Source organism: Neofelis nebulosa, chromosome 8 (genome assembly GCF_028018385.1).
Source record: "Neofelis nebulosa isolate mNeoNeb1 chromosome 8, mNeoNeb1.pri, whole genome shotgun sequence".
Lineage (NCBI taxonomy): Eukaryota > Metazoa > Chordata > Mammalia > Carnivora > Felidae > Neofelis > Neofelis nebulosa.
In genome coordinates this window covers 104,049,597-104,072,863 of record NC_080789.1, presented here as the reverse complement: position 1 = coordinate 104,072,863, position 23,267 = coordinate 104,049,597, and the positions used below count along the sequence as shown (strand labels likewise).

General features: G+C 41.9%; 1 protein-coding gene and 1 long non-coding RNA gene across 5 annotated transcripts in view; one reads left to right on the top strand and one right to left on the bottom strand.

Annotated features, from left to right (window-relative positions):
* The window catches only part of PARP11 (poly(ADP-ribose) polymerase family member 11), a 68,685-nt gene that overhangs the window by 38,582 nt on the left and 6,836 nt on the right, over positions 1–23,267 (bottom strand). The window contains exons 1-2 of one of the 4 annotated variants that reach the window (XM_058743985.1): positions 8,693–8,898; positions 119–218 (exon numbers count right to left, since the gene is read on the bottom strand). The exons of 1 other annotated variant lie outside the window; for it this stretch is intronic. In XM_058743985.1, coding sequence (XP_058599968.1) covers positions 119–142 — 24 coding nt within the window. In that variant the 5' untranslated portion in view covers positions 143–218; positions 8,693–8,898. Of the gene's footprint in view, positions 1–118; positions 219–8,692; positions 8,899–23,267 lie in introns of those variants that run through there. 2 more of the 4 variants (XM_058743988.1, XM_058743987.1) reach the window with 2 other exon arrangements.
* LOC131520162 (uncharacterized) lies at positions 8,981–22,251 on the top strand. The gene is made up of 3 exons (XR_009265955.1): positions 8,981–9,120; positions 12,874–13,143; positions 21,994–22,251. It is a non-coding gene; the product is annotated as an uncharacterized LOC131520162 (long non-coding RNA).

Here is a 23,267-nt window from a genome sequence, read left to right as displayed (position 1 = left end):
GTTTTAAAACTGAACAAACTACTTGTGGAAAAACACAAATCGGTCCGTGTAGTATATGTACTCTGTAATGGGGTAGAAGTACTCAATAACTTTGTTCTGCTTATCAGTGAAAACTCACGGCACAAGGGAAGACAGTTTTCATTTAGACGATGATGCTTTTGTGAGCCGTGACGTGGGCTGGAAAAGGTGCACCCCGCTCAAAACCGACAGAGCATGAGCTATACAAACAACAAGAAAAGGTGTTGCTGCATTACTAAAAGGCGTTTTAGACACATGGAACAATTAGAAGTCAACAATATGCCTCCTGATTGTAACTGAGTGTTGAAGGAAATAATGAAAATTGAGTGTCAGCAAATCTTGACAACTCAGTATGTGCTCTTGGCTGTGTGGAAAGAAATGGCAGTGTTTGCAAAATTACCCTTCCTGCTCGAGTGTAAAGGGTGTCAAGGAAAAAAAAGCGCTGACAAGAGTTTCCACAGGGAGAGACGAGATAAAAATATTTCTTTGTGATGCTGATAATACGAATAGCCATTCCTGATTTCCAGAGGGCTGCTTAGCTAAAATACACCCAGCAGCTTAACTAACCTGAACCATTACTTCAAGGCCAAAACATCTCAGTTTTTAATGAGGAGAATAAGATACCAGATTTGTTGGTCACGAAACTATGCTGCAAATGGTTGAATTGCTAAGGTGTGACTCCTTCCCAGAATTGGATGGCTTTCTTCACTCAGCAAAGTGAGAATGATTTTATGCTTGTGGATATATAAGGAACACATCCAAATGTTACAACAAAACACCAACAGACACTTTCCAGAGACTGAAGTACTCAAAGAATGACTAAGAATCCATTTGCTCCTATCTTCCAAACATTTAGGCTGGTTGAAACATTCACCCCTACAGTTACTTAATCTTTTAAGTGTGTCAATTTGGCAACTGATGGAGCATTAGGAATAGTCTTCAGGGAAAAATCTCATGCTTTCTCAGTCTGTTTGGTCTTGGCATCCCAAAACATCTGACAGAGCCAGCAAATACCAGTTGCAAATCTTGACAATCTATAACTCTAGCATGGAGTCTCCTAATTTAGTAGAAATACAGGCGGGACAATTCAGAGTGTCTGGATCTAACCTACATCTCAAGCTATCTGTCAACAAGACAGATATATACTTTGTAAGAGGCTGCAAAAATATCATCCTTTTCAATACTGAAAACAATTTTTTAAATACTACTTTCTTGTTTAAAATTGGTGATCTGCATGGGTGTTCAAAGTTTGAGAAACACTGTCCTAGGAGCCTCACTTACTCTCATGACTTTAAAAGCCATCCACATAGATTAAGTCCAAAATGCCATTTCTAGCTCAGTCTTCTCCTCTGAGTTCCGGACCCAACTACCCAATAGCCAATAGCGTCTTTGACTTTCCTGCTTGAGTGCTTCACAGGCACATTAAACCTAGAACAGGCCCAAAACCAAACTCTTGATCTCCACCATAACTCCCACTTTCCCAGTCTCCCCATCTCAGTGAAAAGTATCTCGTTCCTCCCAGCTGCCCATGCCAGAAATCTGTCACTCCTCATCCAAAGCGCAGCATGAACTGATCCACTTCTGTCTCTCTCTGTCCACTACCATCGATTTAGTCCAGATCACCTTCAACTTCACCCTGGACTACACTATAGATCCCCAAGTGGTCTTCCAACAGCCTTTCTGATGCCCCTCTGGATTAATTTTCGATTGTTGAGGGAACAAATTACCATAAACTCAGTGGCTGAAAACAACACAAATTTATTATCTCACACCTATGTTGAAGTCTGACATGGAACTCACTAGGCTAAAATCACCGTGGGCCTGATTCCCTTCTGGAGGCTGTAGGGAAAGCATCTGTTTCCTTGGCGTTTCCTGCTTTTAAAAGCTACCCACAATCCTTGCCTTGTGTCTCCCTTACTTCATCTCCAAAGCCAGCAATGTTGACTGTTCTTCCATAGTAACATCTCTCTCTGGCTTTTTGTCTCCTTCTTCTGCTTTTAAGGATGCTTGTGATTGCACTGGGTCCACCTAGATAATCCAAATAACCAATCTCCCAATCATAAGGTCAGCTGATTAGCAATCTTAATTCCCCTTTGCTATGCAATCTAACATACTCACAACTTCTAGGAATTAGGATGTAGGTATGTTTGGGAGGTCATTATTCTGCCTAACACCCTCCCTAATACATAACTCATGTTCCCCACAGCAGTCAGAATGGTCTTTTTAAAAACACAAATATGATAATGCCACTTCCTCTATAAAATCCTTCAATGGCTTCGCACTCCTCTAAGGACAAAATTCAAAATTCTAAACATGCCTGGCTAGTTCCTGCCTACCTACTGGCCTCATCTCCTGGTTCACTGGGTTCCTGCCACACATGGCTTCTCTCTGCCTGAGGCACCAAGTTCCTTTCTGTCTCAGGGTCTCTGCTCACACTATTTCTGTTGTCTAAATAGCCCTCCTGGCCTCCCATCCAACCTTCACCTGGCTGACTCTTGCTCAATCCTTCAGATTGCTGTAAAAGTGACTTTCACAGAGTGGACTTACCCGGTCTCTCAATCTAATATTAGCTCCCTCTATGATACATTGTTGTTGTTGTTGTTGTTTCAAGTTTATTTATTTTTAAGAGAGAGAGAGAGAGAGAATGAGTCGGGGAGGGACAAGAGAGAGAGGGAGACACAGAATCCCAAGCAGATTCTGCACTGTCTGCACAAAGCCCATCTCTAGGCTTGATCTCTGGAACCGTGAGATCACAATCAGAGCCAATATCAACAGCTAGACGCTTAACTGACTGAGCCACCCAGGCACCCTCACTGTTCTTTTTCTTTCAAAGCTTTTACTGCAGTTGCAGTTAAATGTTACTTGTGTGATTAATTATTGGCTTAATGTCTGCCTCCCTGCACTACACTGCAAGCCCATGAGGGCTGGGGCCTAGTCTGTTTTGTTCACCACTGTAAGTGCGGAGGCATAGAACTGACTGACTTATATTAAGTGCTCAATAAATAGATGAGTGTTATCAGATACTATTTCAAAAACAGACCTAACTCTTAGGGGATGAGTTGCATCAACCAAAGACCTCAACATTCTGCTTGAGAATTTTAGAACAGGTGGGTCATACTCAGCATTTCCCCTCACCCCATCCTTCAAACCTGTTGCAAATGTCTGCCTGCAGCCTGTATACCAAACTCTGAGACGCCAAAAAACATTCGACTCATTTCCTCGGCCATGTGCTGCATGTGCCGTGCCAATCCTGAGGAGGCTGTATCATTTCCCTACTCGTGCTCAGGTGCTGCACCACTAGAAACAAGTTCTAAACACATGAGAGTCTGTGTCACAAAAAGTTCATGATTTTCTGCAGCTCAGGAACCCTTCCTTATCTCAACTCCCTGTGACTTTCCTCACAGGTCCTTTTCTTTTCTTACTTTCTTTTTTTTTAATTTGCACTGTTTATTTATTTTTGAGAGAGACAGAACATGAGTGGGGGAGGTGCAGAGAGAGAGGGAGACACAGAATCTGAGGCAGGCTCCAGGCTGTGAGCTGTCAGCATAGAGTCCAATGCGGGACTCGAACTCATGAACTGTGAGATCATGACTTGAGCTGAAGTCAGCTGCTTAACCGATGAGTCACCCAGACACCACTCTTCTTTTTTTTCTTTTCTTTTTAAAATTTATTTATTTTTGCAAGAGAGAGAGAGAGCAAGCAGAGAGAGGCAAAGAGGGGAACAGAGCATCCAAAGCAGGCTCTGTGGTGACAGCAGACAGCCCAATGCAGGGCTTGAACCCACAAACTGTGAGATCATGACCTGAGACAAAGTGAGATACTTAACTGAGCCACCCAGTCGCCTCACACAGGTCCTTTTCTACCCGCTTGAAATCCCATATGTTAAGTCCGACTGGCAAGAGTATGTGTTCTGGAGCCAGAAAGTCCTAGATTTAAAACCTGTTTCCGTCCTTATTCAGAAAGTTCACCAAACTTTGAAACTTAGTATCATCACTAAAAAAGTGAGGATAATGATTTAATTCCTACCTCGCATGGGTATTAGATAAACTCAGTGTGCATATACTTTGTTTACCACCGCCTCAGCCACCAAACACTGGCACGTCACACTACTCTCTAAGCTTAACTCAATCCACTACTGGGACGATTACAAAGAATGCCAACATACAGATTATCAGTATATGAACCCATGACTGTCTGTTGATCTAGGAACACATCTTCATAGACACTATGTTCGCTATAGAACTTCAATTTCCAGGAACAAATCTTACCTCCATTGTCCCCCAGGCCTGAGGGACATGCCTGACTCAGAAGAGATAATACACAGATGTTAGTCACCACCACCCACAACCCCTTCATCCTCATTCTCAAAATGCCCATACTGAGACTCTACTCATCAGGTATGCACTCTTCCCATTTCACTCCATTATCCAAACTGTACCTGTTGTTCTCTTTCACCTTGGTGGTCTATGGTCATTTTGCTCTCCTCACCTTCCCATAAGAACACTTCTATAACTTTGACACCTAGCTCAAATGTAACTTACGCTACTAAACCCTCCTAGTCCCCTGTATGCTCTGGTATCACCTTCTCTCCCCCAAACCATATTGCAAGACCCCTAGGAGCAGACTCTGACTTGATCCATGTCTGTAATCCTCCTCCCTAGTGTCTAGAACGTTTTATATGTAGTAGATACTTAGTAAATATTTGTTGAGTGGGTGAAATAATGAATCAATGACTGGTTTCTCTGGTAGTCTGGTTCTGACTTATAGTTGATAGTTGGAACTATCAGAGAGACAACCAGTAGAGGTGTCCATGACCTCGCTCAGGAATAGGCTCAGGACTGAAAATGTACATTTGGCAGGCATATTCACTACAGTAATATCTGAAGCCTTAGAACTCACAAGGAAAAAAAAAAGATGTGCTAATAGAAAACAAAGGTTAACAGTAAAACATTTCAGGGGTAGAAGAAGGCAGTGCAGTTAAGATTATTATTCAGAAATAAATCACAGAAAGGAAAAGAAATCCAAAGGAGTATACAGTCCCAGGAGAATAAAAAAGACTCCTGAGAAACACCCCTAGTGCATTAATGTTGCAGAAGGAAGAGGCTGGAGGCATAAAGGTCGCTTCTGTATGTGTAGATTTGAAAATTCTTGGTGACCATTAGCCAGTAAGGTGTTAGGGGCAGAGGTGGGGCTGGCAGAGCAGAGGTATGGATAAGAATGACAAAAAGCCTAAGACTATTCTTTCAAGAAGTTTGACAGGAGAAGGAAAGATAAAAATCACAGTGCCAAGTGAGTCTGGTGGCAGCTGTGAACATAAAATAACAGAGAAAAAGACGGTTCAGCAGGTAAAGCACTGCACCAACACACAAATGTTACCACTGCTACCACCTCATAAGACAGGACGTGGGCACTAATATAATTCTGTTGCTCACTCACCTGTGTGATCTTGAGAAAATCATTTTCTCCTCCCTTAGCTAACTCATCAGATCCTAACAGTATGAGTAATATGTGGAAAGGAATTATGGAAGAGTTTATCATTGAAAGTAAGGTCTTAATACTGTAATAAATGGGGTTGTAACCTCACAGATGTTTGTCATGTTTCAGTTTCCTTTCTCCGTGTGATGGAGGGAAACTGAAACTCCTTCATATGTAACAGTGGTTACTTATTCCAACCCTGGAAAAGAGGAAGAAGACAATGACAAAGGGGCGGAGAAAGGCAATTCCTCTCTGCAGACTTTGCCCCTTTCTTAAACTGGGGGACATCAGTCAAGGGCTACCTCCACCAGGTGGATGAAGAACTGCCAAGAGCTCATATCAGAACTGAGTGTGCCTGCTGCTTCTGTCAACCAGATCTGCCTTGGCAGGGACATTATGCTTACCTCAAGGTGCCTGGTCAGTGAAAAGCTTGAGTAGATAGCACTGACCTCATGACTGTCTTGAAAAATAAAATAAAATTTTGTACTGAGACAAAGTTTAATTATAACTCCTTGGTTATCTCGTAGTTTTTCCCCCTGAGGAAATGTTGCAAGCTCAATGGTGATTTTCCACACTCAAACTATGTCACGGAGACTTTTCGCTTGGAAGGGGCAGCTGCTTTGGAGTATTACCCCGGCCAGCATCAGTGTAACATCATCTCAAAGCTACTTGTGAGTAGAATACAGTATCATGCTGAAGGTGTATTTGCAGTAGGAGGCATATCTGTAGCTCATAGGTGGTCTATTAAGGCCATATATGCTACCAAACATATACAGGGAGAAAAGAGGCAGAAGACTTCAATTAAAGCAGTTCACAGTGGCCTTTCTTCACAAAGCAGAATTTACTATCTCATTCAATGGCAAGAAATGGTAAATAGGAATTTCAGTTTATAGTAAATTCAACTGTGTAATGCAAAAGTCTTCTGCATTTATCTTTAGGATACATTGTGGGTTGTTTTTTTTTTTTTTTTTTTTTTAATTCCCAATGTGTTTGGCTTAGGGTAACATTAAAATTAATTTCCATTCCATGACCACAGCTGGACAAACTGTCCAGATGCCTCTTGTATTGATATAAGATAATAAATTACACGAGAAACACAAATACAGATGTTGATTGTATTTTCAAAAACTAAACTGTCCTCAGGGCGCCTGGGTGGCTCAGTCGGTTAAGCGTCCCACTTCGGATCAGGTCATGATCTCAGGGCTTGTGAGTTCAAGCCCCGCGTCAGGCTCTGTGCTGACAGCTCAGAGCCTAGAGCCTCTTCAGATTCTGTCTTTCTTTCTCTCTCTGCCCCTCCCCCACTCACACTCTGTCTCTCAAAAATAAATAAACATTAAAAAATTAAAAATTAAAAAAACTAAACTGTCCTTATTGATGGGATTCATATGCTCATCGGAAGAAAACCAGTACTAGTAAAAAAACACAGTAGCATTAAGACATACTAAGGCGGCATGATAAAAGTCAAAGAAGAATGTGGGATTGTATGTGGAAGGTGCACCACTACTAACAAAAAAGTCAGTCTGCTCTACTGAAATCAAACAAAATCATTAGGGTGATGTCAGAAGAAACAAAGAAATGAGATAATGATATAGCAAACTAAATATATGAGACATTCGCTAATATCTTTATAATCCTTACAAACTTACAAATAAGCCAATAGCAGATGCTACTATATATGTGACAGAGGAGGCAGAGTGAAAAGTAGGAGCCAAGGACTCTCTCTAGTCCTAATCCAATCACCTTTATTAATTCAACAATTATTTACTGAGTGCCTGCTAAGTGCCAGGCTCTGTTCTCTAGTCTGAGGATACAAAAATCCTCACAAAACAGACAAAAATCCCTGCCCATCTAGAGCTTAGCATATAGTGAATAATTTGAGCAAGACATACTGCGGTGACTAGAAAGTTTGTACAGAGAAACCAACACAAAAGGGACTGTTAATAAAAACTGAATACACACACACCAAATGTACACATATACATGCACACACATAAAATGAAGACTGTTGATGACAGTGAAAATGAATATAAAAGCAGAGAGCACATTCTCATAATCCTAAATTACTTTTGCTAAAATCAAATGCCAGCAATCACTTTTCTCTGATGAGGCCTGACACTGCACAATTATATGTATGAACAACAAAAACCTTAGATGATGACACGATGGGCTGGGATGTACAACCAACAAGTGCGGACCAAAAGACTAGTTGCTACTGGCCAAAAACTTAAAAACCATAACAGAATTAACTGATAAACTCTCCAACTCATCAGGCAATATATTCCAGAAATGGGAAAAAATAAGTGTTGATTACAGGCAAAAGACTTGTTGCAAGTATGTAGACGGGGCTGTAAGTAAATTTGGGCAGTTATCTCAGCATAGGGGGTAGTTTCACACAGTCCAACAATTTGGCAAAATGTGATTCTGCCATTTCCACGGTCAACTCGTACGGTGTATATAGTGTACGTCTGCCATGTTACTAGGCGATTTCAACTCTAACAAGAGATTAATGGAATATTCGGCAAACGGGTTCCACTCTTTGAGGGCGGCACATTAAATAAATGTATAAAAAGCAAAGCAGACAAAAATACGTGCAGACACAACGCAAATACCGGAGTCAAACAAGAGAGAGAGAGACAAGACTTGCAGTTGAAAAGTCCCGGGTCATCAGTTCTGGCCACTGAAAAAAAAAAATCTAAGAACTTCCCCATCTAGAGGCTTAGACTGAGTGTTCAGTCCCCCAAGTTTGAAATGACTGTCCACCAAGAAGGGAAAAGGAGTACTGATGGTTCCTCTTAGGCCCATTCAAGACACGGGGGGTCGAATCCCCCTCGCTTTGGATGGATGGGACTGGCAGGTACACCTGAGGCAAAGGAAGAGTAACAGGTCCGAAGCCCCGTAACTCCGATCAGGAAGCAAAACACAAAGTTTAAAAAGACAGTGAAGGGCGGAAGGCAGAGAAACCACAGCAAGTCAAATAACTGTAACAGAAAGAAATAATGCGTTGGGGATCCCACGGAATCATCTCTACCATTCAAAAGGCCAGAGACTGTAGAACCCACAAGGGCCGGGATCTTCGGGGTCCCGGAACTCAACACCCAGCCTGAAGCGGGTGAGGGGGAGCAGTTCCCGGGAACCCCCTCCCTCCCCTCTCGCCTCAACCCCGCCCATTGGGTCCGCCCCGTCCCGCCCGGCTACTCACCGGATTCGCTTCCCACATAACGGTGGCGAAATCGAGCGGAGAGAGCCTGGGGGAAGGGGCTAGCCGCGGGACCGGGGTGTTGGGTTTTTTCCGAGGGTCCCCGGGAGCGAAGGGATGGAGAGGCAACCTTTATGTAGGCCTTCCTTCTACCCCGCCCTGTCACAAGCCAGCGTCTTCGGACCACCGACCCTCCCGACTTCCGCCCGAACCGGCCAACCAGCGCTGGCCCCGCCCCGCCTCCGGAAGCTCGTCCCGCCCCAGCCGCTCCCTTCCGGGCGGTGGGCGGATCACGGTGGGCGGGGCTTGCGAGTAAGGGGAGTGTAAGGGAATTTAAAGGGCTTCTCCAACCACCTTTCCGTTGCTGAGTCCCCACGGCAACATCTCCTCCCCGAATGATCCTCAAGCAGCGGATGGTTGTATTTCCAACGGTATTTATTGATCACTACGTAGTGAGTGTCGTGTCAGAGTGCCAAGAATCAGACAGGCCTGAGAATTAATCCCAGAGTGGCCGGTGGCTTTTGGGACAAACTTCACAGTCTCTCAAGTTCCTCCTCTTCAGAATGGAGACAGTAATAGTACCCGCCTAAGGGTGTAGTGAGATCATTTAAAACACCAACCACAGTATTTGACATGCAGTAAGAGCTCCCAGACAGCTAGCTAGGCTCTGGCATGCTAGACTGACCCGTAGGCAGCCCATGCCCTCGTAGAGCTTAGAGTCTTAGGGAAGAAAGCAAAAGGTAATTTAGGTAAATAAAAAGGTACAGTATGGTTTATAGGTAGTATGGCAAGCACAGGGTTCTTGGTAAGAGAGCCGCTTACCTAGGACAGAGTGTCTACTTTCCTTCTTCCTGCCTACGGAGTTTAAGACCTAAAGGATACACTATTGAACTTACCTGGATAAAGAACCCTAAGAGATGGGGAGAATCTTCTGGGCAAAGAAATAGAATCTACCCAGGAGAAAGGAAAAAGAAACCGTTTGTTTATATTATCCTTCCGGGCTTTTCTACATAGCTCTACACATTAAAAAAAAAAAAAAATTTTTTTTGATCAAGGAATACCTATAGATTTAGAACCTGGTTCTTTCACTTAATATCATATGGATAGCCTTCACTCCAATGCATTTAAGCCTATTTCATCATTTTGAAGGAGACCCATGGCATTCCGCGGTTTGTATATATATCTTACACACACACATTTGAAATAATTCATTGTGTTAAATATTTAAGTTGTTTTCAATTTTTGCTATTCTAAAAAGTGCAGCAATAAACATTCTTGTACATTTGTCCACTTACCTCCTTGGATTAGTTCTTATAAATGGACTTGTTCAATAAGAGATTATAGAGATTATAATCTAAATAAGAGATTATAGAAATTTTGGTACATATTGCCAAATCACACTCAAGAATAGTGTCTAAATTTGAAATCTCTAATTTTTTCTTATAAATAGATTCAGATAGATATCTTCACCTTATTTTTTCCACTTTACTTTTTACAAAATAGTTAACCAGTTGCCCCAATATCACCTATTGAATAACCCATTTTTTCCCCAATGCTTTGGAGTGGCACGTTAATTACAAACTAAATGTGTGGGAGGGAGGCATATCTGTTTCTGAACATTCTTGTCTATTTTATTATCTGTGTATTACCCTGCCATGTCACACTTATAATCGTTGTAGCTTTGTAACATATTTGCTGTTTCATAAAGCAAGTTCTCTCCTAATTCCCTTCTTTTTCAAAATTTTCAAAATCGTGAGTCTTCCCATTCAGGAATACATCTCTTCATGTATTTAGTTATTTTATATTTTCAAATACATACATATTTTTTCACAAAGATTTGCACAATTTTTGTGAATTTAGTTCCAAGATACTTTATAATTTTTTTGGTGTCATTGCAAATGAGACATTTTTCATTACTGTAAGTTAGGGAAACTATTGATTTTTGTCTATTTAACATGTAACCCTACACACTGAAAATGTCTTATTAGTTCTAATAGTTTGTAAGCTGATCTCTCTGAATTTTTATGTCAAAACTCATTTTACCTGCAAATAATGCAGTTTTTTCTCTTACTATTGCATTGGCCAAAACCTCAGAAAACTTTTGAGGAACACATGACAAGAGAATGAACATTCAGTCTACAATGCAGTAAAACAAGCATTTGTCTCTAGTTCGTTCTTGATATCCTTTAAATACACTGTCAACTTAGGGTGCCTAGCTGGCTCAGTCGGTAGAGCATGCAACTCTTGATCTTGGGGTTGTGTGTTTGAGCCCCATGTTGGGTGTAGAGATTACTTAAAAATAAAATCTTAAAATATGCTGTCATCTCTCAATTTTTTTTTCTTTATTTGTTTTCAGAGTGCGAGTGGGGGAGGAACAGAGAGAGAGGGAGACACAGAATCTGAAGCAGGCTCCAGGCTCTGAGCTGTCAGCACAGAGCCTAACGTGAAGCTCAAACCCATGAACCGCAAGATCATGACCCCAGCCGACATTGGATGCTTAACTGACTGAGCTACCCAGGCGCCCCTAAAAATACAGTTATCTTTAAAGAAACTTCCTTCTAATCCTCGTGTCCTACAAGGTTTTAGGTAGGAAAGGAGGTTAAATTTTATGAACTGTCTTTAAGCTCTATTACTATGTTCACTTTTTACTCTGACTTGTTAATATAACTGTACTAGATTTCCTAATGTCCAGCCCACCCTTACATACTTGAAATAAACACTCCCTTTAGTGTGTTCACTACTCTTTGAATACACTACTGGATTCCATTATTTAGGATTAAAATTTATTTATAATTAATGAAATTGGCCCATTGTTACTAGTGTTTTTTGTGTTCATGTTCAACAATTTTTATTAAGTGAATACTATTTAGCTCTTTTTCAAAGATGGGGATTTTTATAAAGCAAGTTAGGACCATGTCCTCCACCCTTGTGGGGCTGGGACTATACTTCATTTCCTTGAAGTCTTAAGAGTTGCCAGTGGTGGTGATCAAAGAATGGAATGGAGAGAACACAACTGGTTTGAATATATATCAGCTTTTAAAATATAAACTGCTATATCTCAAAGTAATATGAAGGGAACATATTTCATAAATTGAAAATAGCTGTGCAAAGTTTAGTATTAAACTTTTTTCCTATCATTCTTGATTTATGACCACTGAGAGAACAAGAGTGGGAAGGGACCTTAATGACCATTTAGTCCTGGGGTCGCAAACTGATAGCTAATGAGCTTTAGCACACACAGAGTATCTAAGTTTAGGGGGTAAGTTACTGCCATTTTAAAACTAGGAAATTTCACATTCAATACTGTGACTCTGGCTTCGCTTAGACTCGGTATTCTCATATGCCAACAACTGGCTAAAGTCTTGCTGATCCCGTCCCACTAGGAATGGCCTCTCAGCTTTACCTGAGTTACCAGGCCAATATCTCTCATCCTTAAATTACCTACTTGGGCCATCTAGGTATTTGAAATTGTACTAATAAGGCACCTCTTATTTGGCTAAGGAAATGCAATGGATCTGGGACTTTCTAAAATATCCTCATAGGAAACAACTTGACTATACTTTTCTATACCTCTCAAGGACGGGCCCCATCACTGGGGCCCAGCCTCTCAGTCTTTCAATAGATTACTCTCTGCATGTAATGCTTGAAATGTCTCCTGTCACACAAGGTCTGGCACTGGGAATGTTTCCCTCTACATTATGGCTCTGGGCAATGTGCCACGGCAGTAGAAACTATGCTTACTGCCCATGGTCACTGGCTTTCTCAGGAAGACCAAACAAACAGAAGACAGTTTACTTTATCTTACATGTTTTCTATATGTGTTCTGGGTGGAAGCGTCTAGAGCCATGCTAACCCCAGCCCAAGGATACTGAGTGCTTGCAGCCCCCCTTCCACCTGCTTGAGTGTATTAGATCTTTGAATACCAGGAGAGGAGGGAGGAAATGCCTGAGGGGAAAGGAAAGAGGAGAAGAAAAGGAGCAGTGGAGACCTGTCACTGGAAAGCATGAAAATGATCAGAAAACCATTAGTTGAGTGGCAAGGGAAAGTGGTGAAAACCAAATGTCACATAAAGACAGTAGAGGGAGAAAAGAGAACCAGTAAGTGGTGAGATGCAAGATATAGCATCACTTATAATTTTAATGTAATTTTCATAATTGTTTTTATTTTTAAATCTTCATTTACAGCCAGAAATAGGGGAGTGCTCAAAATGCACATGGAAGACAGGCTGGATTTGACAGAAAGGAGGAGCCGGAGACCGGAAGAAGGCGCAAAAGGAACGCCGAGGGGCCACAAGAAGGTACCCGGAGTAAGGGAGAAAAAGCAGCATTTGTGCCCATCAGCCTTGAACATAAAGACCCAGCCTCAGCCTGAAAAAGAGCCAACAATGAGGCAGCCCCAGAATCAGCCCTGCTGTTGAAGTCTGACGCATTAACAACCCCGACAGGAATTAAGAGGTGAAACAAGCAGATGAAACATTTGCTGAAGCCGAGATAAGCATTCCTGGGAAGGAATTTTTCAAAAAATCAAAATGAATCCTGTAAATCTTCCTAATTAGGAAACATGACCAGAAATTAAATTCAACTGAAAAAAAAAATGAAGTGCTAAATAACTCCCCCACTAAATGGCAAGGCTCTATTGAAAATACCACTGATTATTAGTTTTAGCTGCTCAGGGAAATTATCTGGGCACAATGCTGGGCATCAACATGCAGCTCACAGCAGCAGTCAAAAGCAGCAGCTGAGATGTGTGGCCATCCTAATTAGAGGATGGAGATTCTGAAAAGGCTCTGGGGCTGTGACATTCCTGGCTGGGGCTTTCCTTCCAGGAATGCCACATTAGGGTTTTGGTCATCACATTGTCAAGAAGGACTTAATAGGACTGATCCGGAAAGGGACAACAGAAATGACTTAGAAAAGAGTGTGAGAAGCTTTGAGGTTAAAAGCAGAAAGCAGGAAAACACTTCCATAAGAAATAATTTTAAAAATTAGGAGACAGGGAGGCAAGCAAAAGGTTTGGGTGATGGAAAGAGTGGCCGGAGGGTGTCCTGCCTGCATTAGGTCATTCCAGGCATGTGGGGCTTTCTCTTGTTCCTAATGAGCATGTCCAGGGAGGTCAAGAAATTAGAACAAATTATCTGATATGAATTACTCTTCAGTTCTTCATTTGACAAATATTTACCAACCACCCTCCATGTTCTAGGCACTGTCTCTAGCTTTTTAGGATAGATCAGTGAACAAAATAGAGAAAAATCCCTGTCCTTGTGGAATTTACATGCTAGGGGGGCAGGCACAACATTGTGCAGTATGTTATAGGGTGATGAGGACTACAGAAAAAAAAACAAACAAGGTAAGGATATTGAGAGTAATCAGGATGGTCCTCATTGAGAAGGTAACATTTGAGGAAAAGTCTGGAAGAGGTAAGGGAGCAAGTGTGATGTATATTTGGGCAAAAAGTATTCCATACAGAGGGAACAGTTGGTGCAAATTTCCTAAGAGTATGAGTGTGTCTGAGTGTGCATGTTTGGAGATCAGGGAGCAGATAAGATGTGCAGATTGAACTGGGCCTGGTATAACAATTAGCAAATACACGGCACAAAGTATGTGTTTGACCCTGTTATAAGCTCTTTCTATATACCAACAAATATAATTCTCATAACAACCCTATAGAGTAAGTGCCCTTATTACCCCCTTTTACATGTAAGGGTAGTGAGGCTCAGAGAGATTAATTACCTTGGCCCAAGACCAAAGATTCAAACCTAGGTGGCTGGCTACGGAGCCTGTGCCCCTAATTACTACTCTATGCCAGTTTTCTTTTTTTTTTTTTTTTTAAATTTTTTTTTCAACATTTTTTATTTATTTTTGGGACAGAGAGAGACAGAGCATGAACGGGGGAGGGGCAGAGAGAGAGGGAGACACAGAATCGGAAACAGGATCCAGGCTCCCAGCCATCAGCCCAGAGCCCGACGCGGGGCTCGAACTCACGGACCGCGAGATCGTGACCTGGCTGAAGTCGGACGCTTAACCGACTGCGCCACCCAGGCGCCCCTCTATGCCAGTTTTCAATGTGGTTTCAACCCATCTACTTCTGACACCAGACCTGATTACCCAATTGCAATTGGAATTCAAGTACTCCCCCAAGATAAATTTATGTTCTTCTTTATAAAAAGGCAGTGTTACTTGTTGCCTTACTGCCTACATCCCTTTCCCTGACCCTTTGCACCCTTCGCCTACCAACTCGAGGACTGCTCTTTTCTGCAAGTTCACCATGAAGTCCATTGCTTTCGTCCAGCAAATCAAGTACATGTCTACGGATAGAGCTTTGATTCAGTGTGGGAGGGGGGGTTGGTGAGCAATAGAGGGGGCTTCTGTAGATTAATAATGCCCTATAGATCACTAGGAGGCAGGACAGAGCATACACTGCATTTAAAAACTAGATATGTATTGTCTTTCCTTCCACTTTAAAAGGCACTGTGTGAAGGAGGTGTGTTTGTAATACACTGACCACTGGCTGTTCTCATGCTTTCTTCCCATTCTCTCAAGATAGAGTGCCTTTATACTAAAAACCATTGAATTATGCACTTTAAATAAAGGAATTGTACAGTATGTGAATTACAGCTCAAAAAAAGCTGTTAAAACAATTCATTTTTTTAAAAATATAGGATCTTTGCTTTCACATCCATGGTTTACCCTCCTCTGGCCTCCTTCACATAGCTTCAGGGAGTCCAGAACCATACCTAGAAAGATGTCCACCGGTCTTAAACCCCAAGAACTCCACCCAAAGTTACAACTTTGTTTTGACTTCCATGCTTACAGCATTATGCCAAGGAATAAATGACTTTCCCATTATACCTTCGGTACCAATTTTCCTTATTAGAAAACAATAATTCTAACATTTGTATGTTGAGACAAGCACGTATCTATTATGCAATAGAAGGTAATATTCGCATACATGAGAAGGCAATATTCACATACTGTTAGAAGCAGCTTCTTGCTTGTGGCTGACTGTTTCCAGCTGAGGGTTAGGGGGCACGTGTTCCCTGCCTTTATGGGAGAGAAGCTTGAGATGACATGTTAAAGTCTAGAACAGTCAGGAGACTCAGAGGCTGATCCAAGCTCTGGTCGTAAGTAGCTGGGTGATGTTGCACAAGTCACATCCCCTTTAGGGGCCTCAATTTCACATCTAAAAGATGAGATCATTGGACCAGGTGATCTCCAATGTTGCTGCCAGATCTCACAGTCCATGATTTGGTGTCATAATGAGACAGATCAGATGCTGGGCTAAGGTATATCAGCGCCATGATGCCCAGACATTCAGGAAGCAAAAGATAAACTCCCTGCCTTTGAGGAACTTTTAATCTATTGGAGGAAACTAAAAAGAGAATTACATGTAAGACTTGTAAAAGATATCAAGTAAATACACAAGCCATCCAAAGAATGCAAGGGACAGGAATCAGCTAAGAATCAGTTCTCCTGTCCAGATCATTTTGCTTTGACTCACCTGTGCAACTAAAGAAACAAGGAGGCTCTTACTCTGTCAAACCGTGGGACCTCTGAGACAGGTACCCCTGATACAAAGGCACTCCTTGTAGACCTTGTGGATGGACTCAAATCACAGAATAAGAAACTTTCAGAGGAGAAAATGAACCTTAGCAAACATGTAATCCAAATCCCTCCATCAACATTTAACATTTGTCGATGATGCTTTCTCATGTTTACATTCTTACATGATAGGATACTCTTAACATTATCCATGATCCTGAATAATTCTAAAACTGGAATAGGAATGCCTGTAATATCCTTCCCTTCAAAGTCCGGTGGGTGAAGTGTGGAATGGCTTTAAGACAAGGCTGATCATTACCACAGAATTGAACAAGATTTGCCTGGGAATCACGTCTCAAAAACCACTGCCCTGAAGAAAGTTAAGTTCCTCCCCTCTATCGTAGGGCGCTTGTACATTTTCCTATGTCATGCTTTCATTTTGCATCCATTCCCACTCCCTGAGGCTATTCTAAGCATTTCTGCAGGTCTCCAGTCACATGCCTTTGCATGTCCTCACTTGCCATGACTTCTTAAAAAAAAAAAAAAAGTTAAACTAAAAACAAATAGAAAGGAAAAAATCAGCGTGATCTCTACCATTCAGTTCGTTCATTTTCATCTGTCCTGGGAGGATATCTTTCAGCCTGGGCTCTGCTGGGTGAATACTTACTCTGGGACTAGACTAAAAATCACTGTCTCTGGGAAGGATCTTGGGGAAGGCCTGCCTGGATGAGACGATGATACAAGCCTGTTAAATATTTGGCCCCTGAGGTATCTTCCACTCCAAATATTTTGGGATGCAGATAGGAATGGTGGTCCCTCAGATTGTCTGAAACAGGGTTTTTACTCCCTGACTGGAAATGTGCTCATTTCATCACTAGATGGCGCTGGCACACAGGCAAGAATGGCTGTGATTTAATTTAAAAAAAAAAAAAAAAAAAAAAAGCGAGCACAAACTTTCTAATAAGCCAGAGAATTCCTTTGTTTCTGGGTGGGCAAGATCAGCTTTTATCAAGCACATTTAAGAATAGCTGTCTGGAGTAGCAATAATCTAATTGTGCTGCTTTACCGCAAATCAACCAAATGGTCAAGACCGAATGAAAGCAGTATAATGTGTATTTAGGAGTAAAGGCATTTATAAAAAACTACAGATCTCTTAACTATGTAGTGTCAAAAAGAGATAGGTGGTCAGGAGGCTGAACTGTGCAGTATAATTAAAAGTGAGAAGTTTTACATTCTTGTTCTGATATGGATTGATATGGATGGACCTTTGCCAGTTAAATAATACTGATATAAATTCAGGTAGCTACAAATTCAATTAAGAATTAAAGTAGAAACTTTCCTATTTCCCAACAAATCATATTGTTTGAACATATTTGTATCTGTTTCAGGATTGGTTGATGGACCATTTGATAAGTTATTCACTATTGGAACCATAACCACTAACCAAATTCTGCTAAGATAACATCTAAGTGGAGTCTTAGAATTTTGGATTTGGAAAGGAGCTTACATGACCTCTGTCTTCCTCCCAGCTCCCACACTAACCTCTTCCACATTAACAAGGGCTCACTCCGTCTGTTTAAACTCTTATAGTAACGGCAAACTGGCCACTCTGAGAAACTGCCCATCGTATTTCCAGAGAATTCCAACAGAGAGTCCTTTAGGTTGAACCAAAGCATGGCTCTTTATAACTTCTACGCATAGATTTCCATTCTTCTTTTTAAAGGAATTCTGAGCTTTTTTTCATATGACTTGTTTTTAAATATGTGATGCTTTAGGGGGCTCCTGGGTGGCTCAGTCAGTTAAGCAACTGTCTCTTGATTTTGGTTCAGGTCATGATCTCATGGTTTGTGAGTTCGAGCCCAAATCAGGCTCTGTGCTCATGCACAGGGCCTGCTTGGTATTCTCTCTCTCCCTCTCTCTCTGCCCCTCCCCTGTGCTCTCTCTCTCAAAATAAATAAAAACATGTAAAAAATCTAAAATATATGTGATGGTTTAGGACTTCTCAGCCCTTTCTTCAACGATGTTTTATATAACATGGTTTCTGAATTGATTTTGGTTGTCTTTTTCTGATTTATCTTAAAACGTGTTCTGATCACATAGCCAGCAGGACCATTAGCTGCCTTGGTTCAAACACTGTGTTTCTATGAAGAGGACCCACATTTGGTGAATTCTCTTCACCGTTTTCTTTTTGGAGCCTGTGGCCAACTCCTAGGTCACTCCTATGGACATGGTAGGTCAGACTGGCCCAATCCTTGTATATGAAATTAATTTTTTAAGTTATAATGCATGTGTTCAGCTCTGAGATGTGGCACGGATTCCAGTTTCTGGCTGTGGTCTGTCAAAATTACATAGATTCATTTAATTCAGACTCCAATGCCAGACATAATGGGATTCAAAATTTTGTTCCTCTGCTCATGAACTGTGTCATCTTGGGCTAGTGACTTGATCTCTGAAAATGTCAGTTTCTTTATGTCTAAAATGGAGATCTAATATTACCACCTGCCTCAGAGAGTGGTACAATTTAAGTGTGATAATTTTGTGGAAAAATATTTAACACAGTTCATGCAATATAGCAAGTGTTCGCTAAGTGTTTGCTATTATTATTATTATTATTATTAATATTATCCAATCATCCTTCATATCAGCTATCCCTCCTTGTTCATGTCATATGAAAATCTGATAAGCATCTCCTGTAAGACACAGACAAAAATCCTTTCAGAGACGTGTAAAAGAGAGACCTCCGGGGCTCACCGCCGTGGCTTCCCTTCAGGCTGACATATGTACTAATCAGCAGTCTTTAGGTATAATTCTTACACCAGCCGTGGTTGTACCCATTGGCTATCAGCCAGGTCATGTCTCATCCACAAGGTGATTATGATAGATTTCGTCAGATGCCATGCTGAAAGCAAGTATGGTTTTGATGCCTCTTCTTTCTGCCAGTCTAATATCCCTATACAAAAAGGAATAAATGAAGACATGTTTTGTTTTCTGAGATTTCGGGTTGGCTCTGAGTGATCTCTGCTTTTCTAAAGACTTACAAAGAGTCTACTTAATAATCTGTTCAGTTGATGGGTTAAAGTGGGGAAATTGTGGGTTATTTCCCCCTTCGTTTCTATTATTATAATAATGTTTGTGGAGTAAATAGCTTTTTAAAATTCTGTTCTAGAATTCTGCCAGGGATAATTGTCAAGCTGACTGGCTTATAGTTTTTATAATATGCCCCTTTCCCCCTTTTTGAGAATCGGGACAACTTTGTTCTTCTCTTGTCTGTTAACAGTTCTCCTATTCTCCATGCTTTTTCAAAGATTATTGACAATGGTTCTGGGAGTTCTTTGAGCAACCTGGGATGTGATTTGTCAAAGTCTGGAGATTTGAATTTATTAAGGGGGGTGAAAAGAACACCACACTAGTTTCTAGCTCTGGCTTTGCCCTTTACTAGCTGAGTGAGCGTGGGTACGTTTTGATTTTATTTCAGCTGAAACGTCCCCATCTGTTAAATACGGCATTGGGACCAGATGATGTTGAAGGGCCCTTCAAGGTCTGATGGTCTCTGTTCTATGTCTCAAGTAATCTAACATTTTCTTACTAGCTTTTTTCATTGATCTCGGCTTTCAGTTTCCTCTCAATAAAATTTATTCCACCCTTTTTTTTTTTAAATTTGGAAGATACATTTTGGTTTAGAATCCAAATGTTGCAGTGTGGCACTCAGAGTCCGACATATCTGGCCCCAGCGTTTAATTCTGGCTGTGTCCCCTCCACCCAGGTGCAAGCCTACTATCCATTCAGATGGACCATGCCGTCTTCCAGGTGCACAGGCCCTTCCATCCTTTTGCTAAGGCCACTTCCCTAAGGTGAAATGTGATATGTGATTCCCAGCCATCTCTTTCAGTGGGCTTTCACCGGCCCTTTAAAGCCCAGTGCAGTTACCAATCCTCCTGGGCAGTGTTTCCTAACCACCCCCAGGCACTGTGCTCTCCTCTCTCCAAATCTCTGATGCATTCAGGCAGTTGGTCTGCCACTTGATCACAATAATCCTTGTGGCATTTGGGTGTGGGTGTTGAATTGTGTTGTTATTGATTTGTGTGTCCTGGGCTGCTCCCTTCTTCCCTCTTCCCCTCTTCCTGTTCAGCAGTGTCCAGGGGATACTCCAAAAAGTTTGGTGGGCTATTGAATGAATTCCAAGCCATTGACAGTTTTTCCTAATCAGAATATTTAGGTAATAATCTAATATGCAGAAATTTCTTTTTTATCTTAGGAGTCATAGGAAGTAAGCCCACATAGCTCAATACTAGAACACATTTCATTTTAAGGCAAGAAAAGGATTTTAGTACACAATTGATAACAAAGCCCAAACTAGCTCACTTTCGTCCCTATGCTATGAAATTTGAGAAGTTGTTGAATGGACAACTAATTGCTTCAGGATCAATTTGCATCATTGGTGCCCATCCTATTCTAATCCAACCCTTCTTCTATTGGCCAACAGCCTAACGCATTTATATTTCACCAAATAAATGGTATAGTTACATTTCTTAACAATGGAGAAACTACTGTTGTGTGTCCTACATAACATCAAGTGCATCCCAGGGAGAACTGGCTTCTCCCCTCAATGTTTGTGAAATAGTTCTTGATAGTAAATTATAAATTGTCATGAGTAATCTTAACAGAACACTTCAGAATCACACCACTGTCATAAAAATACAGCTGACCCTTGAACAATTTGGGAGTTAGGGGCACCAACCTCCTGCACAAGAAAAAATCCATGTATGACTTTTGGCTCCTCCAAGCCTCAGCTACTCATCCCTTCCTGTGGACCGGAAGCCGTACCCATAACACAGTCGATTTACACGTATTTTGTGTGTTATATGTTATATTATATGTAATGTGTATATACACATATGTAATATGTCATATTACATGCATGTATTCTTACAAAAAAGTAAGCTAGAGAAAAGAAAATGTTAATGAAATCCTAAGAAAGAGAATACATTTACAATATTGTACTGGAAAAAAAATCTACATGTATCTGGAGCTGTGCAGTTCAAACCCATGTCGTTCAAGGGTCAACTTGTCCTATAGTTGTGGGCAAGCCTTGGGATGAGTTTGTGACAGAGGAAAAATAAATTCTTTCCAAAAATAAGCTGCTCCCAAAGCATGTCAGAAACAGAGCTGAGAAAAGAAGTCATTCTTATGTTCAACACACACTGAACATCCACTTATGTACCAGACCCTACTGGGGACATTGGCGTTAGGCACAAGGAGATAATAGAAAGGATATCTAGATTTTGCTCATGAGGAGCTCACCTTCTTGCGGGAGAGAGCACTAAAGAAACAGATAAGGACTGTGTGGTAAGAAAAATGCTATGTCGGTGATTTGTGAATCCACTGGGGCCAGGGGCCTGGGTAGAATGTAGAAGGCAGCAAACATCTTTGTTCCTGTGTAGGACTCCCAACCTCCCGAAACCTCCCCACACACCTGAGAAGAAGCTAAGTTCTCTGGTAGTCACTACCCCTGCCATCTTCCAACACCAGGAAATAGTTGGGAACTGGGAGGCTGAACCATGTACTATTATAGTGAGAGCTGCATACTAACAAGCCAGCCTGAGGCTTATAAAGCAGTGTTTGTACAGCTCACTCATTGCCCTGGTTGGGGGTGATAAGCACAAATTTCCCAGGCAAGTACAAGTAAAGCCAGTGCTTAGTAAGCTCGTAATAAATGGGAGTGTTTATAACTGTTAAACATAATGATAACACTGGAACTCTTTACAGGAAAGCAAAAGTAAAAGTGTGTGAAGAAACAGCCCAGCCACATGCATTGCTGGACGCATCATCAGCCGTGGGAACATAAACTCCTGCTCGCCAGTAACAGTCATCCAGAAATTACACCACTGAAGCCACATCTCCTTCCCTTAAAGAGCACTGTCAAGAGCACTTGTCACTTCAAATCAAGGAAAGTACTTTCCCTGGCAAATCCCATCCCTGTGAAGCCAACCTTATCTCTCACATGCCTGAACCCCTGACCCCCTCCCCCCCCCCAGCCTTCACCGGGTTGCAAATTCCAAGCCGGCCCATTGCCTGGACCATGGCTTCCCCACATTTTCTCCTTTTCTCTTCCAGCTTGGTCTCAGATGACTGGGCAGGGCTCTTTCCCCCCACCCCCACCGTACCTCCCCAGAGAGGAGGATGAGATCACTTCTTCCTTCCACCTGAGGAAACGGAGGCCCACGGAGTTTTGCCACTTGTCTCAAGTCACACTTCTAGTAAGGGCCCCAGGGGACCCTGAACAGGAATTATGACCTGGCCTGTTTTGCAAGCCTCTGAGCTGTCTGCACATCCTGCCCTTCACCAGCAGGGGGCTCCATTGCTGCCTTGTCTTCCCTCTACCCACAGAGGTTCTCAGTATGGAGGAAGAAGGGGGTGGGGTGGTCCAAGCTCCCTGAGAATTGTAGCATCACTGGGGGAGGAGGAGAGGGGACCCAATGGATTTCCCAGAGAACTTCCTCCTACAGGGAAACCCCTCATCACCACAGCCATGAAGGCGAGGCTGCCATGTGAAAAACTGTTGACCAAAAACCATGGGGGATTGCAGTGGTGTAAAAACACTTTCAGTGGAGCAGATTGGAAATGGGACTCTGGCTCTGCCATTTGCCAGCTCTTGGTCTTGGGCCCATGAATGTCCCTGAGGCTCCCTTTCCTCATCTATAAAATAGCTACAGTAAATACCTACCTCATCAATTTGTTCTGAAGATTCAATCTGGTGATGCGGGTCAAGCACGTGGCCCCATGACTGCGGTTATTTCAAGTACTTGAAATCTGTTTTATTTCGAGAAAATGACTTGCCTTAGGTGGAGAGGTGATTTTTTTTAACTTCATTTTCTGCACTTTAATGTATTTATTAAGTAATGTGTTAATGGGGGCGCCCGGTGGCTCAGTCCCTTTCACCTCCAACTTCAGCTCAGGTCATGATCTCACGGTTCATGAGTTCGAACCCCACTCGAACTCTGTGCTGACCTCTGGGACCCTGGAGCCTGCTTGGGATTCTG